This window comes from Vitis vinifera, chromosome 16, assembly GCF_030704535.1.
Source record: "Vitis vinifera cultivar Pinot Noir 40024 chromosome 16, ASM3070453v1".
NCBI classification, from domain to species: domain Eukaryota; kingdom Viridiplantae; phylum Streptophyta; class Magnoliopsida; order Vitales; family Vitaceae; genus Vitis; species Vitis vinifera.
Window position 1 is genome coordinate 25,674,333 of NC_081820.1, and position 16,263 is coordinate 25,690,595.

Genomic DNA, 16,263 nt, shown 5'->3' on the forward strand with positions numbered 1-16,263 from the left:
TTAATGTAAATTTAGCCTCAAAGTACCTTATTGTACAAATATGAGAATGAAGGACAATAGTAAATAAAAGTATACATTAATGAAATATTGATTAGGACATGATTGACAACCAAAATACAATAATAGCAATAAAGAAAGTAGACAATTTTTTATTTATTTTACTCTAACTCCGAAATAACTATCAACTCTTGTTGGAGAGATGTTCTTCGTCGTCTAACATTTGTTCTAGTTGGACCTGAAGAGGCAAAAGGATTGGGAGGCAGGGTTATATTGTCTTCTCCTTCCAACATTTTTAGCACAATTTTCATGGAAGGGCGATCTATTGGGTGCCATTGAATGCACCAAAGACCCACAATGCTTAGCCTTTTTGCTATTTTAGTGTCTTCTTCTTTCTCAATTCGGATATGTATCTCTCCATTATGTTTTAAATGATTATAGAGCCATTCTGGAAAATACATTTGGCTAGTGTTCTCCATTATAGCATCACTATTCTTCCTTCCTCCTACCATTTCAAGTAACAACATTCCAAAACTATAAACATCTGATTTATAGGATACATTTCCAAAATTCCTAGACAACACTTCTGGTGCAATATAGCCCATGGTCCCCCTTGCTGCTGTCATAGAAACAACACTTTGTTCCTTAGAACATAATTTTGCTAAACCAAAATCAGAGATTTTGGGGTTAAACTTTTGATCTAGCAAAATATTATGAGGTTTAATATCAAAATGAAGGATTCGTTGATCACAACCTTGGTGAAGATATTCAATTCCTTTAGCTATACCTAGAGCGATATCATGAAGCTTTTGCCAACCAAGTGATTGGTTCTTAAATATAAACTTCTCGAGAGACTCATTTGGCAAGAATTCATAAATCAAAGCTCGTTTATAACCATCAGCACAAAATCCAACTAAGCGAACCACATTAATGTGATGGATTCTACCCATTGTTCTTACTTCATTAATAAACTCTTCACCATTTTCTTTGGAATCGTTAAGGATTTTTACTGCAACAAAAACTTCATTTGAAAGTTTTCCTTTATAAATGGTTCCATAACCTCCTTCACCCAATTTGTCCTTGAACAGATTTGTTATCTTCTTAATATCGGCATAGGAGTACCTTGATGGGTTGAGAGCTCTATAATCTTCCAAAAACTTTTGAAGCTTTTTGCTGTGCTCTTTTTTTGATTTATCAGTGGTATAGACATTATAGCAAATAATGACTACTAGCAAGAGAAGAAAGAAACCAAGAATTAATCCTGCGTAGAGGGGAAAAAAAAGGGTTTTTGAGTAAATATATTAAAAAATATATAAAGGTAGAAATCCAGAAAAGGTTTTAGAGCAAATGAAGAAATTAAAAAAAGGAATTTAAGAATCCTCATGTCTTCCTCATAGTTGATTAAAAAAAAAGTATGCGTGAATAGAAAATTACCTGTAATCGTCCACTCTTTTGATACATCTGAAAGAGATATATAATAAATTTATTAGCTTCTTGTACTTTTGAATTAATAAAATCATAATATGTTATAAGAAGATTTTGATGTTGGCTTAATTTTAGTCAGTGCTATTGGTTTTCAAATGAACTTAGGCCTATTGTTCCTTCAGTTTCCATAGGTTAATATTTTTTTAGCTAAACCTAAGTGTGTGGGTAAGTCCACTTGTAGCCAGCTTTTAGTAAAGAAATAACATTGCCCTTCTCATTCCTATCATGTGGAAATACTATAGTAGTTTTGGTTAAGAGATAACTTATGAATTAAGTTACATTCACCATAGAGTCATCGTAGTGATTCAATCCAATTTGGTGATAAAGAATACAAAAATATAAGTTTGAGTGGAAAAATATTCTTGCTAGCTTGATTTAATTTTTCCTCAATTTTGAACACTTTTGAAACATAAAAAAAAAAAAAAGAATTTAAAGATGTATAATTTTCATTAGTTTCTAATTATATTTTGTTTCCATTTTCTTTTATTTGTTTTTTTTTTCTTTTGCCTTGATATTTCTAATGTACAAAGAGAGGATGCCTCAATCTATTACTTGCATATGATATACTTATAAGAGACATATATATAAAACCCTAAAACAAATAATTTGATCAGGGTTTGGGTTATTAGAAAGGAATATCCTTTGCAGTATATCAAGTTATATATTCTTTTCAAAATAAAACAACCAGTTATAAAGATCATGTTTGGTTCCTAAAAAGTATTAAGGAAAGAAAAAATTGTTAAGAAAAATGATTTTTTTTTTTTTTTTTGTGTTTGATTATACCATGGAATATATTAAAGAAAATCAAATATGATTAAAATTATTCAAAGTCTTATATTTTTTTAAATTATTTAATTTTTTAAGAGTTAAAATAAGTGAAGTTTTGAGTAATATATATAAAACTAATTTATTAACTCTAAATTTATTTTTTATTTTCCTTTTATTTTTTTCCTAATATTTTCCCACAAATTTTTGGGCAATCAAATATAGCCTAAAATTAAATAACCATAGTAGAAGTTATGTAAACCCCTAGAATAAATAATTTGATCAAGATCTAGGTTAGCAAAAAGGAATATCCCTAATAGTATACCAAGTTATATATTCTTTTCAAAATAAAATAACTAGTTATTGAGGTCATCTTTGGTTCATAAAAAGTATTAAAGAAAGAAAAAAAGTTAAAAAAAATGATTTTTTTTCATATTTGGTTATACCATAAAAAAATATTTTTTAAAAATCAAATATGATTAAAATTATTCAAAGTATTATGTGCTTTTGAATTATTTAATCTTTATATCTAAGAGATAGAATAAGTGAAATGAGTTTAAAAAATAATGTATAAAAATAATTTATTAATTTTAAATTTAATTTTTATTTTTTTTATTTTGGGTGTCTTTATATTTTTTCTCATTTTTTTATATATATTTTCCCTCAACTTTTTTGATAACCAAACATAGCTTAAAATTAAGTAACCATAATAGAAGTTATGTAACGAGTGTTGCACAGAAGTACGTACCTTTTGGTGGTTGATCCACACATTCGATTTCAGGTTCCTTGATATTACTCTCCTGCAATCTGCATCTCTTTCCTTTTGCTTCGCAGTCTCCACACGATGGTCTTGACCAATTCATGACAACATTATATTCACTATAGTCCCCAAGGTCTACAGACCAAGATGGGATTGAAAAATAGTAGATCATGGAGCACGAGGATAAGTCCAAGTGACTGAGACTAGCCTCGGGACTCACACTGTAAACTAGGTTATTGGGGAGAAAACTGCAATGGGTGGGATTAAGATTTTTATATGGATCTGCTTTGCTCTCTGAACAACTGAAGATTATGTAGTCAGATCGGTACGCACTCATGAACTGGAATGGAGAGGCAGATAAATTAAAGTTTTTGCAAAAATCCCGTCCAGAGACCCAAATTTCCTGAGAAGTGTAATTTATTTTCTGCACCGAGAGTTTTACTGAATAGGGCAGCTCTAGCATGGTCCGCTTCTCTTCTGAGCAAGAGATCTCGAACCCAGGATATCCACACTGGTTTGGCTGGTGTTTTAGCCGGAAAGGAAATCGGATGACTGGGCCATGGGCACTGCACCTCGACTCCTTGCACCCATCTTGCCTCCCTCCAATTTCTGCAAACACTCTCATAAAAAAGAAGAGGAATAAAGTCACGACCATTTTTAACCAACTGCTCGTGGATCGATCTCTATAGTTTTTGCAATCAAGTCAGAAACAGCTTTGTTGGTTTCAAAGCAGCTGCGTTTGACAAAAAAAATGGACTGGCTGCTATCAAAATCAAGTAGTAAGTTTCTTCTAAGGCGACTATGAGAAGGATTGACAAGAAAGCTATGGATGTAGACAAATCAAGCCTAAGAATCTCATCTTCAATGGGGATAAGTAGTAAAATTTTTCAACAACATTTATTGAAAGGATTATCTAGCTCTTTTTCCAAGAAAAAAGGTCAAGTAGTGGGTTTTTCCAAATTTGTGAGACGGAATCTAAAAAGAAGACTAGATTTTTCTATGCCTAAAAGTTGAAAATGGTTGCAATGTGACTAATGAAAACTCTATGAATGACTCCAAATATTTATATGCAATTCCTTAACCCTATCATCTATTAGATTAGATTAGCTAAATTTTCTAATAGGTGAATGACCAGCTGCTTTATTTGACTCTAATAAATTAAGGTACCATTGACAAGCCACTTTAATCAAGGGATCATGTTCCATGAAAAATATAATACTAAATTTTTCCAAGACTTTTATGGGAAGGATTATGGAGTAATTAATTAATTAATGTATTCAAGTATTAGCGTTTGATCTATATATCTATACAAGTTATAAAATAAAAATAATGATTTTTGGTATGAAAGAAGACTAGACTTTTCTTGCAACCCAAAAACATCCATACAAGTTATACTAGTTATAAAATAAAAATGATGATTTTTGGTATGAAAGAAGACTAGACTTTTCTTGCAACCCAAAAACATCCATACAAGTTATACTAGTTATAAAATAAAAATGATGATTTTCATCGAAAGGAAGACTAGACTTTTCTAGCAACCCAAAAACATCAATACAAGTTATAAAATAAAAATGATGATTTTTCATTTGAAGGGAGACTAGACTTTTCTAGAAACCCAAAAACATTCATACAAGTTATAAAATAAAAATGATGATTTTTCATTGGAAGGAAGACTAGACTTTTCTAGCAACCCAAAAACATCCATACAAGTTATACAAGTTATAAAATAAAAATGATGATTTTTCATCAGAAGGAAGACTAGACTTTTCTTGCAACCCAAAAACATCCGTACAAGTTATAAAATAAAAATGATGATTTTTCATCGGAAGGAAGACTAGACTTTTCTAGCATCCCAAAAACATCCATACAAGTTATAAAATAAAAATGATGATTTTTCATCTGAAGGGAGACTAGACTTTTCTAGAAACCAAAAAACATTCATACAAGTTATAAAATAAAAATGATGATTTTTCATCGGAAGGAAGACTAGACTTTTCTAGCATCCCAAAAACATCCATACAAGTTATAAAATAAAAATGATGATTTTTCATCGGAAGGAAGACTAGACTTTTCTAGCATCCCAAAAACATCCATACAAGTTATAAAATAAAAATGATGATTTTTCATCTGAAGGGAGACTAGACTTTTCTAGAAACCCAAAAACATTCATACAAGTTATAAAATAAAAATGATGATTTTTTATCGGAAGGAAGACTAGACTTTTCTAGCATCCCAAAAACATCCATACAAGTTATAAAATAAAAATGATGGTTTTTCATCAGAAGGAAGACTAGACTTTTCTAGCATCCCAAAAACATCATACAAGTTATAAAATAAAAATAATGATTTTTCATCTAAAGGGAGACTAGACTTTTCTAGAAACCCAAAAACATTCATACAAGTTATAAAATAAAAATGATGATTTTTCATCGGAAGGAAGACTAGACTTTTCTAGCATCCCAAAAACATCCATACAAGTTATAAAATAAAAATGATGATTTTTGGTTGGAAGAAAGACTAGACTTTTCTTGAAACCCAAAAACATCCCTACAAGTTACAAAATAAAATGATGATTTTTGGTCTAAAAGAAGACTAGACTTTTCTTGCAACCTAGCAACATCTGTACAAGTTTCAAAATAAAAATGATGATTTTTGGTCGGAAAGAAGACTAAAATTTTCTTGCAACCCAACAACATCTGTACAAGTTACAAAATAAAAATGATGATTTTTGGTCACAAAGAAGACTAGACTTTTCTTTGCAACCCAAAAACACAGAAACTTACAACCCCAAACACAGAATCCCTCGTAATTTTAATAACTCTCTACGAAACTTACAACCCCAAAATACAGCATCTCTCTCTCAAAGTCGATGATGTTGAGGGAGGCGCAAGTTTTGGAAATAGGCCTGCTAACACTACTCTGCGCCTGCTTCCTTTCTATTTGTGTTGCTAATGATCAACAGCAGCACCAGACATGCAAGCCATCTTCATGCGGAGGTATTCCGAACATCACCTACCCTTTCCGATTGCAAGGTGACCCGTCAGGCTGTGGTGACCCAAAGTATGAATTGATTTGTGAGAACAATCTGACCGTGTTCAAGCAGGGCGGTAAGAAATACTTTGTGGCTGAGATCAACTACCACAACTATACCATTCGGATGCTGGATCCTGGCCAAAAGAAGGGAGACTGTTTCTCCACTCCTCTCTATTCCTCCTTCTCCATGCCGTCCTGTTGGTCCTTCTCGAATATGCTACATAATTTCGATCCATATCCAGATTATAAAGATCCATATTATTGCCCTGATGAATGGGAACGCAATACAATAGTTTTGTTGAGCTGTGAAAGGCCAATCAGTGATCAAAACTACATTCCCATTATTCTTTGCAACAGATCCGAAGACAACATTTCCTCTTCCTCACGGACATATGCTTATGTGCTAGCAGGAAAGTCTCTGGAGGCGGGACTTATTCGGGAATCATGCACCATCGCCTTGACTTTTGTTGCTCAATCAGAGCTCAGCAGTTATTCAATCTCAGATTTGCAAGAAAAGCTACTTATGGGGATTGAGCTTTCATTTTTGCATCTCCTCTGCATTTCAGAATGCAGTGTGAAAGGGCTAGCCTGCGATGTAGACTTCAATAATAATTCCATACGATGCTACAGATCAGGGAAATGCCTCTACTGGGGCACTTGGTGCTCGGACACAAACTGTGAGTATGAATTTATACGATGAGAGCTTTAATTCCAATTTGAGTTCTCTATTAAGAGTCCTTTTAACAATTTTAGAAAGCCTCTTCAACTTTTCTAACACTTTGAAAATTTTATTTTCAAGTAAAAAACTTCTTAAAATCATTGTCAAATACACTCTAACTCTTTCTTTCATCATCGAATAGATATTTTTGGAAAAAATTACTTGAAAATCCAATTATGTTGTACTTCATTTCATAGGTCCTCAACTCAATTAATTTGACTCTTTTGGTTTATTCATGCAGGGTTTAAGAAGTATTTGTATCCTTTTTTTGGTAAGACTTCGGGAATTTCTGTTATCATATATATTTTTTTATGTGGTGTTTGTTTTTTTTTTACTTAATCCAAAATAAAATTTAAGATTAAATAGTATTTAATAGTGTTAAGTATTAAATTATTTATTTTTAAATATTTTATTTTTATTAAGTATTAAAAAATAAAAAAATAAATGACATTTGTTTTATGAGTACATGTTATTTTTAACATTCATAAAATGTTAAATATTTTGATATTTTTTTATTTAGTAAAAAAATTTAAGAAATAAATAATAAGTTAATATAAAATAAAAAACAAATCGTCTGAAAGATGAAAACAAGTCGCAATTAAAACCACCATTTTGTTTAATTTTTTTAATATAAATTACAAAAACTGCTACTTTCACTTTTATCACAATTTAGCACTTAAAACCTTTTTTTTTTTTTAATTTTTATTTATTTATTTATTTTTTTAGGGGAGTATGAACCCATGCCATGCACAAATGTTTAATAACCTCTTCTACTAGGATTTTTCTTAAAAAATGGATGGGGAAGACCACATGAAGCCTTGTAAAGATGATTTTTATTGGTTAATTTTCTAGAATGCCTGCATGTAATGTCCAAGTGCCTGCTTATCATTTCATTTACTTTTAAGAAATACTATTCATGTCCTTTCCTGTTAACAGGTTTTCTACTCGATCCGACTACCCTTCCATTTAAAGGTAATTAAAATTACAAGTTTCAACTGTTAATTTCTTCTAAGAATAAATACATCCTCCAAATCCTAGTTCAGTTAATAACTAGGATAGAGTAAACTCTTCAAATTTTCTTCCTTCCAAGATTTATGATGACTAAAATTTCTTTAATACATGTACAGCATTGAAAGAAGAACTTGGCAATTATTGCGCTTACAACTATTATTGCAACATCAGCATGATTGGTAAGGCTTTCTTCACTCAAATCTGTCTGTTTTTTAGTTGTGTTTATGTCGCTCACTTATGTCAATCCACATTTTTTATCCAATTTTTATTCCTTTCTTGTTAGGAGCATGGATATTGCGAATTATCAGTAAGGCTTTCAAATTCCTACTATTAATTTTGTGGAAGAATAATATAATGAGAATTTCATATCAAAATTCATGAAAAGTATTTACAATGATCGTATTCCTTTTTCTAAAACCTTTATTCATTTCATGTTTGATTTATATTCAGTCATTGGAAGATTTGTGCCGGGGATATTGTGCCTATTTGCCCATTTAGTCTACAAGTTTCGACGAAGACATTTATCGTTAGATGATGCTGTTGAAGAATTTTTACAGAGTCATAAAAATCTTCAGCTGGTCAAGTACTCATATTCAGATATAAAGAAGATGACTAACAAATTTAGTAATAAATTAGGACAAGGAGGCTTTGGCTCTGTATATAAAGGAAAACTTCGAAGCGGTCAAATTGTAGCTGTAAAAGTTTTGGTTATGCATAAAACTAATGGACAAGATTTTATCAATGAAGTAGCCACGATTGGAAGGATTCACCATGTTAATATAGTGCGACTTGTTGGATTTTGTGTAGAGGGATTAAAGTGGGCTCTGGTATATGAATATATGCCTAATGGGTCCCTTGATAAGTTTCTTTTTTCTAAACTTGAAAACAACATTCTTTTGAGTTGGGAAAGATTATATAAGATTGCACTAGGTGTGGGTCGTGGGATTGAATACTTACATCAAGGTTGTGACATGCAAATTCTGCATTTTGATATCAAGCCACACAACATTCTTCTTGATGCAAACTTTATCCCAAAAGTTTCTGATTTTGGCCTTGCAAAATTACATTCAATAGAAGAAAGCATTGTGTCTCTAACTGCTGCTCGAGGAACATTAGGATATATTGCTCCAGAATTATTCTACAAGAACATTGGAGGTGTTTCATATAAAGCTGATGTGTATAGTTTTGGAATGTTATTAATGGAAATGGTGGGAAAAAGGAAGCATGCAACTACATGTCTAGAGCCAAGCCAAATATACTTCCCGTCATGGATTTATGATCGAATAGATCAAGGAGAAGACATGGAAATTGGAGATGCCACTGAGGACGAACACAAGTATATAAGGAAGATAGTCATAGTTGCATTATGGTGTGTACAGATGAATCCCACGGATCGCCCTTCAATGAGCAAGGCATTGGAGATGCTAGAAGGTGAAGTTGAACTCCTGCAAATGCCCCCCAGGCCTACTCTATACTCCAGGGAGATGTCAGTTGAGGATCATATGAACAATCCAGTCGGGGTACCAATTTCTTCACGAAATGCGACAATGACGATCAGCTTGGAGGGAAGGTAGTGCCTCGCAATAGCTACTCTCATTCTCTGTCCTGTAATACTTTGTGGTTGATTGGTTTAGATGCAAGGGTTAGTGCTTCTGTAAGATCCATATATGTACCAAGGTAATGTTTTAGCCAGAGGCAGTTCCTTGGCACCCTTGGACCGAGGGTACTCTTCTGTATTCACCTTGAATTATCTAATAAATTTCTCCATTTCCCTTAAAGCATGTTTATAAGGATCAGAAAGGTTTCCACATGCCTTGAGAACACTTGAAAATGAGAAATGATTAGCCTGTACACGGCCAGATATCATCTTGCAGAAAAGTTCAATAGCTTCCTTATCACACTCTCCAATTTGCACATATGCTGTGATAATTGCGGTCCAAGACATAACATTATGCTCAGGCATCCGATCAAATACCTTCCTCAAATCATCCACGGACCCATCTGCTGTACACTTTGCATACATGTCCACCAAGCTACAACCAACACAAACATCTGAAGCCAATCCCTAACGTATAACTTGGGACTGCAATTGCTTCCCTAGTGCTAACAATCCTGACTCTGTACTAGCAGAAAGGACACTACCATATGTAAACCGATCCAGTGCATGACCACTCAATTCCATATCCAAAAACAATTCAATTGCATCTCTGGCACAACCCAATTGCGCAAATCTAGTTATCATCAAAGTCCAAGTACCCAAATTTCTCTCTGGCATTTTCTCGAACACCTTATAACCTGAGCCCAAGTCACCCCTACCCTTCACGAACACATCAATCAATTCACACCCAACACACACATCAGCCTCAAAATACCCGGTTTTCACCACAAACCCATAAATTATCTCCCCAACTCATTGAACAAGCCCGAATCACGGCCACAAAGCAATACTCATTTGGGTAAAAACCCAATTCGAGAAAATAAAAAAATGTCCAAATTGCTTGCAACTCCATGCTGTTAATCGCAAAACATGAGACCATCGCACTCCATGAAACCAAGTCTCTCTTATTTTCCATTCCCTCAAAAATCAACCTAGCGGTTGCGGTGTCGCCACATTTGGAGTACAAGCTGATCAGAGTGTTTAACACAACCGAGTCGAGCTCAAGTCCAGACTGAATTAGCTTCCGGTGGACGAGTTTCCGGAGTTGGAAGTTGCGGAATCGGATGCAGGACTTGAGGAGGATGGAGTAGGTGGTGAGGTCTGGTGGGGCGTTTTGCAGGGTCATGAGATCAAGGAAGGAGAGTGCATGGTTGAGGTGGCCCACGTCGAGTTGGCGGATCCGACGGTTCTTGAGGGGCTCGAAGTTGGGGTTTTTGTGAGAATGCGGGTTGGGGATAATGTTTTGGCGGGGAGGGCTTAGGGTTTTGAAAGAAGGTGGAAGGAGGGGTTGGGCGGGAGAGGGAAGAGAGAGAGTTATCACCGTCTTCCCCAACGGCTAGTTTGAGAGAAATGATGTTGTGGAAGGCTTCAAGCTCATAAAAGAGGGAGAGCTGACCAAAAATGATTTTTGAGTATTGTTGGATTAATATTTTAGGCGGGGTTGCAAATTTAATTTTGGTTGGCTTCTTCTAGTTACCATGTCAAGCCCCAAAAATTCAAATTTATGGTAATTTATAAGAAAATAAGAGTGACGAGTGATTTAAAAATAGAAAATAATTTTTAAAAATTCATAACATTGATATTGTTTTTCTATTTTTAATTTTTAAAAATAAAGTGAAATAGATAGTAACTATATATAACAACTTAAAACTTAAATACTGATTCAATTAATATAAAAAATTTATGAATAAAATGAGTTTAAAATGACTATTATTTTTCTTTTATATAGAATTATTATTTTTGATTTTTTTCATTAGATAAATGAATTCCAAATTAAACAACACTTAATGTGTTAAATTCATTAATGAATTTATAAAATTTTAAAAATAATTTAAAACTTAAATAGTGACCCAATTAATATTAGAATGTTATGAATAAAAATTAATTTATAACAACTCTAATATTTCTCTTCTATTATGAATAAAAATTAATTTAGAACAACTTTAATATTTCTCTTCTATATAGAATCATTATGTTGTGATTTTTTTTTTCACTAAGTAAATGAACTTCAAATTAAATAAAATTTAATAGGTTGGATTTATTAACAATACTTTAAAACTCAAACAATATTCTTATTAATACCATAATTTCATGGATAAACATTGGTTTATAATGACTCTATTATTTCTTTTCTACACATAACTATATTTTTATAAAATTTTCCACTAGAAAAATAAACTTCAAATCAAGTGATAGTTTTTATTGAATTTATTAGTGAATTTAAAATTTTTTTAAAATAATTTGGAACTCAAAAATAGATCATTTAGTCACCAAAGCAAAAAAGAAAAAAAAAAGAAAAAGAAAAAAAAAAGAAGAATAAAATTGATGTATAATGAGTCATGACTTTAATATTTCTTCTATACATACAACTATTTAAATTTTTTTTTTACTAGGTAAATAAATTATAAATTAAGTAAAACATAATTAATAATTTAATTTTTTTAACAAATCCTTTAACTTTTAAGAATAATTTGCAATAAAAAAAATTGATCCAATTAATTGTAGAAATTGAGTACTAAATATATGCATGTAATAAAACTTGACTGATTTACATGTTAAAAAGTTAAACTTTATTCATTATTCATTTTAAATAAAATACTATTGACAATTATTATTTTTAAATTATTATTATTTATTTTTACGGAAAATTTTTTTTTTACAAAAATATGTTACTATTCTTATGTTTCTAACATATAATAAAATAGTATATTTTTTATTAAAAATATAATTGATGATTTTATTATAATATATACTATTCATGTTTTACTAAAAAATATTTCTTTTAAATTTCTTTGCAATACAAAATTATTTTTATTTTCAATAAGACTTCAATTAAATTTAATTAATGTTATATAAATTGAATTTATAATATTTTTATAAAATCAAAATAGAAAATTTATTTTTAAAAACAACTTATCCAAATAAATTGGTTTTATTTTTATTTTAAAGTATTTTTTTTTATAAACAACTTGACAAATACCTTATTTTTATAAAACATTAAAAAATTGTTTTATGTTCTTTAACTTAAAAAACAATTTTTAAAAATCATGGCCAAATGGAAAAAAAATAAAATTAAAGGACATATTTGATTTGTATTAAAAATAAATACTAAAATAGTAATTTTTGTTTCACTAGAATAAAAAAATTATTTCATAATTAAAAAAATTATTTATCTTTAACTTATATATAGTTGTAAATTTATTTTTTATTTTTTTAAATGAAACTTAACTTGAATTTGATTTTACATTAATATAAACTAAATTTATAAAATTCTTATACAATAAAAGTAAGACATTGTCTTTAAAAACAATACAAATTCTTTCATTCAAACAAGTTTTTTTATGAAATGCATTTGCCAAATGCTCTTGCTTTTTAAAAATAAAAAATAAAAACTGTTTTTGTTTGCTATTTTAAAAACAAGTTTTAAAAAACATAGCTAAATGGACCTAAGAATTTGCTTGAGGGTTGTTTTTGAAAACAAATTTTCAAACTTAGAACCATATTTGGTAATTGTTTTTGACAAAAAGATAGTTGTTGATAACTTATAACAAAATTAAATCTATTTTTGAAAATTATGGACAACTTTATGTAAATTAGTAAATATGTTATTAAGAAAAAATAATATGAATCTTCTCTTTTCATCTTTTTTTTTTTTTCAATTTCTTAAGAAAATTTAGATATTTATTTATTTTTGATGGATTATTACTTAAGAATAAAACAAGACAATATACAAATAATTTAATTTGAATAAGAAATTAATCTAAAATCAATCCAAAAAATTTCAAAATTGAAACCATAATTCTTCTATTGCATACCTCATTATTTTTCCCTCATAATCTATCCGAATCTTAACAAACTAAAATTCCATAAATTATATTAATTCAATCCTTCATTGAAAATGGAAATAACAATGTTTAAATCATCAAATTTGAATTAGAAATGTTTAAACTCTTGTCGTATAGTAAAGTCAAGATAAAAAATCATCAATTCTAATGATTTTTTTTTAATTAATTAAAGAGAATTTTGGAAATTATTGCCTTACTGTAGAGCCCCATTTTGGGGCCTCACTTTTTAGCGTTTCTACAGGTCACTTTCTTACCAGATGGAGGCCCCTTAATGAGCCACTTGTTGACTCGTGGATGGCTGCTAGGGAATCAGGCTAGGAGCTCGGAGGACTAATGAGGATATGACATCTGTAAAGAAGATTCTGAAAAGGAAGCTACAAGCCGTTATGCTGGAAGGGGATTTTGCATGCCGTTAGGAGGCGCGTATGAGAGAGAAAGGGCAGGCTGCAGGGTAGTGGTGCTTGGAGGCAGCTGTTTCTGGAGATATTGTTAGAGGGGCAAATCTGGTGGAGAAAAAAAAGACGAGGTTGGCAGAGAGCATATGGCTTTTTGGGGCTGTGATTAGGAGGGGGGAGTTTTCGGGAGCTAGGAGAGGGAGCTAGAGGAGGTGCTTTTGGGCGGCCATTCTGGAGAGTTATTGAGAGGAGAGTGAGATCTTTTCAAGAGGGCTTTTGGCTGGTTTTTGGAAGAACGGTGAGAAGGGGGAGGGGACTCCGGGAGCTTTTGAGAGAGTTTTCTGAAGCATTGTATCTTTTCAGGGAGTGAGGAAAAGAACAGAGAGCGACTTGAGAGAGAGAGGGAGAGAGCTTGAGGGGCAAGTTTCGTTGAGGGGGAAGCGGATGTTGTACCTACGGAGGAGTAGATAAGGTTTTCTTCTGATAGTTTAGAGGATAGAACCTCGAAAGAGCATTTTCCAGGTATGCTACTCATTTATCTCCATTGTTCTTCTGTTATTCGCTTCCCTCTGTTCCTAGCTGGGTGTTATTTAGCAGTTTACGTGTGGATATCATGTGGTTGCTCTTGTTGATTTCTATGTTTTCATTGGATTCGCTATGACTACATGTTCATATATTTTTTTCTGGGTTCATTTTGAGAGAAATGATGTGAATCTGGACCAGTTTTATTCGCGTGGTATCTCAAGGTCTTCTTCTTATCATTTCTCTTTAAATCCATTTTTTCCCCCACTAGTTGGTAAGCCTGTGGATGAATTATGAGACCAGGTCTTGCTTAACCAACTCCCATCTCACCCATCTTTGTTTGGTTCTATCAATTTTCCTCTCTATTTTTTCTTTGTTTTGGTGTCTGTTCACGGCGTGTTTTGACTGGTGCATCTCCAATCTGAGAACGCAAATCCAAGGAGCGGGAACTGCGATTACAGGTGCTTAGTTTCTATGGAGTGCCCGAAGAGCATGCTGAGTAGATTGAGCCTGTTTTGAGTGTTCTATATCAGGATTGGAGGTCATAATTGAGTACCTATGCTTCAGAGTATCACAAAGCCCTTAAAATGTCATCCGCAGAGGACTTCTAAGGATACCTCTTGACTGCTTCATCTGTCTGTGCCACTCCTTCATCATCTATGGTATCATTTCCCTTTTGGCTGGCTATCCTTTGATGCGATGGAGAAGCTTAAATGGCACCGAACTCACCACGAAGAGCAACCAGTTATCCTCCTAGACAGGGAATGTGATTGCCAATGTTGCTGAAGGTAACGCAGAATATATTAATCAAGTTTTCTCGGATAATCGAAAGGCGTTTCGATGATGGGTCATGCTTGAGGACGATTCCGTATATGAGATCTAGCACAGTCGTGCACTCTATCCCGTTTCTTGGAAGCATAATGACAAGGACGCAACGCTGGAAGTTTGAGATAGTGTGAAGCTTTATGAATAAGCTGCCAGGGTCGAAACGCCATGGATGACAGGCTCGACTTGATACCATAAGTATTGGGTGTATAAGATTCATGGTCTTACAGTCCCCGTTAATGAATCGCATTGAGTGCAAGTCCAGTATGACCCATGGACTTCGCTAGCCAGTTTATTCCCCCAGGATCTCCCATTTCTCTTGCATGTTGGAAGTTTGGGTCCGCATTGGCATGCTGTAACACGTCGTTCCAAGGATTGTAGAACGGGCGTCAGGATCTGTTTAATATATGCCGAAATTGTTGTATGAGAGTCAATTGGCATTGGGATATTATTGCTGCAGTGAGCCACCATTGAAAATATACGTATACAGTGTTTGCTACCCGGCTAGGTTTCGTGCACAGTGGTAGTATTGAGGCAATTTGGAATCCTTGCTCTGGTATACAGCCAACCTCTAGCATTGTGAGCCAGTACCCCATTTCCATATCCAGATGCCCACCTGAAATGCCGAATCTAACACTTTCATTTCTTTGTCATATCCACTGCATCATTTCTTCACAACCATTTTCTAAACCCATTGATCATACCCCCCACATACCTTTTCTCTCACTATCACCTTCCCATCCTCCATACCCACTGCCAGTAACTTGCTTCACCACCACATTTGCCCTTCTCATTCTTTCTAAACCCTCTCATCCTCCCTTCGTCGTCCGTCTCTACGCATCTTTCAACTTCCATATCCAGCGATCCTAATCTAACCAGGTCGTCAAAGTCGCCGGTTAGATTCCCTTGGTTGCACCCTCCAATGAAACCGATCCAAGACCAACAAGGAAATCCCATATGACCCAAAGTCACGCCGGCTTCTGGACGAGCGTAGTCATATTCTGTATTGGCGTTCCTTTGGCCAAGAGAGGGTGCACCTGCCACTTATCTGCTGAGCCATCAATGGCACTTATAATAAATAATCAAGATAATCATGTGGATGAGGAAGAGGTTGCCATGCCATGGCCCACATGACAAGAAAGCTGCTAGAACGCCTGCTATGTTTGACTCATACATTTATGAGGATCTCTACCTCCGCGTCTTGTCTCTGTTACATGTCGGGGTTTCTGTGGAAATCATAATGCAAAGAT

The 16,263-nt window shown here is 33.0% G+C and overlaps 2 protein-coding genes and 1 pseudogene across 2 annotated transcripts; 1 reads left to right on the plus strand and 2 right to left on the minus strand.

The window, feature by feature from the left end:
* On the minus strand, positions 1-4,037 carry LOC104878251 (rust resistance kinase Lr10-like). Its single transcript, XM_019218254.2, has 3 exons — positions 2,996-4,037; positions 1,432-1,458; positions 1-1,258 (listed from the first exon to the last, which is right to left on the minus strand). The coding sequence occupies exons 1-3, from the start codon at positions 3,660-3,662 to the stop codon at positions 159-161; spliced, it is 1,794 nt and encodes a 597-aa protein (XP_019073799.1). The 5' UTR covers positions 3,663-4,037; the 3' UTR covers positions 1-158.
* A 1,674-nt stretch (positions 4,038-5,711) lies between these two features.
* On the plus strand, positions 5,712-9,547 carry LOC104878250 (LEAF RUST 10 DISEASE-RESISTANCE LOCUS RECEPTOR-LIKE PROTEIN KINASE-like 2.1). Its single transcript, XM_010648312.3, has 6 exons — positions 5,712-6,717; positions 7,000-7,029; positions 7,695-7,730; positions 7,886-7,948; positions 8,053-8,076; positions 8,220-9,547. The coding sequence occupies exons 1-6, from the start codon at positions 5,877-5,879 to the stop codon at positions 9,341-9,343; spliced, it is 2,118 nt and encodes a 705-aa protein (XP_010646614.2). The 5' UTR covers positions 5,712-5,876; the 3' UTR covers positions 9,344-9,547.
* On the minus strand, positions 9,517-15,807 carry LOC132255333 (pentatricopeptide repeat-containing protein At3g49170, chloroplastic-like; annotated as a pseudogene).
* Positions 15,808-16,263: the final 456 nt, after the last annotated feature.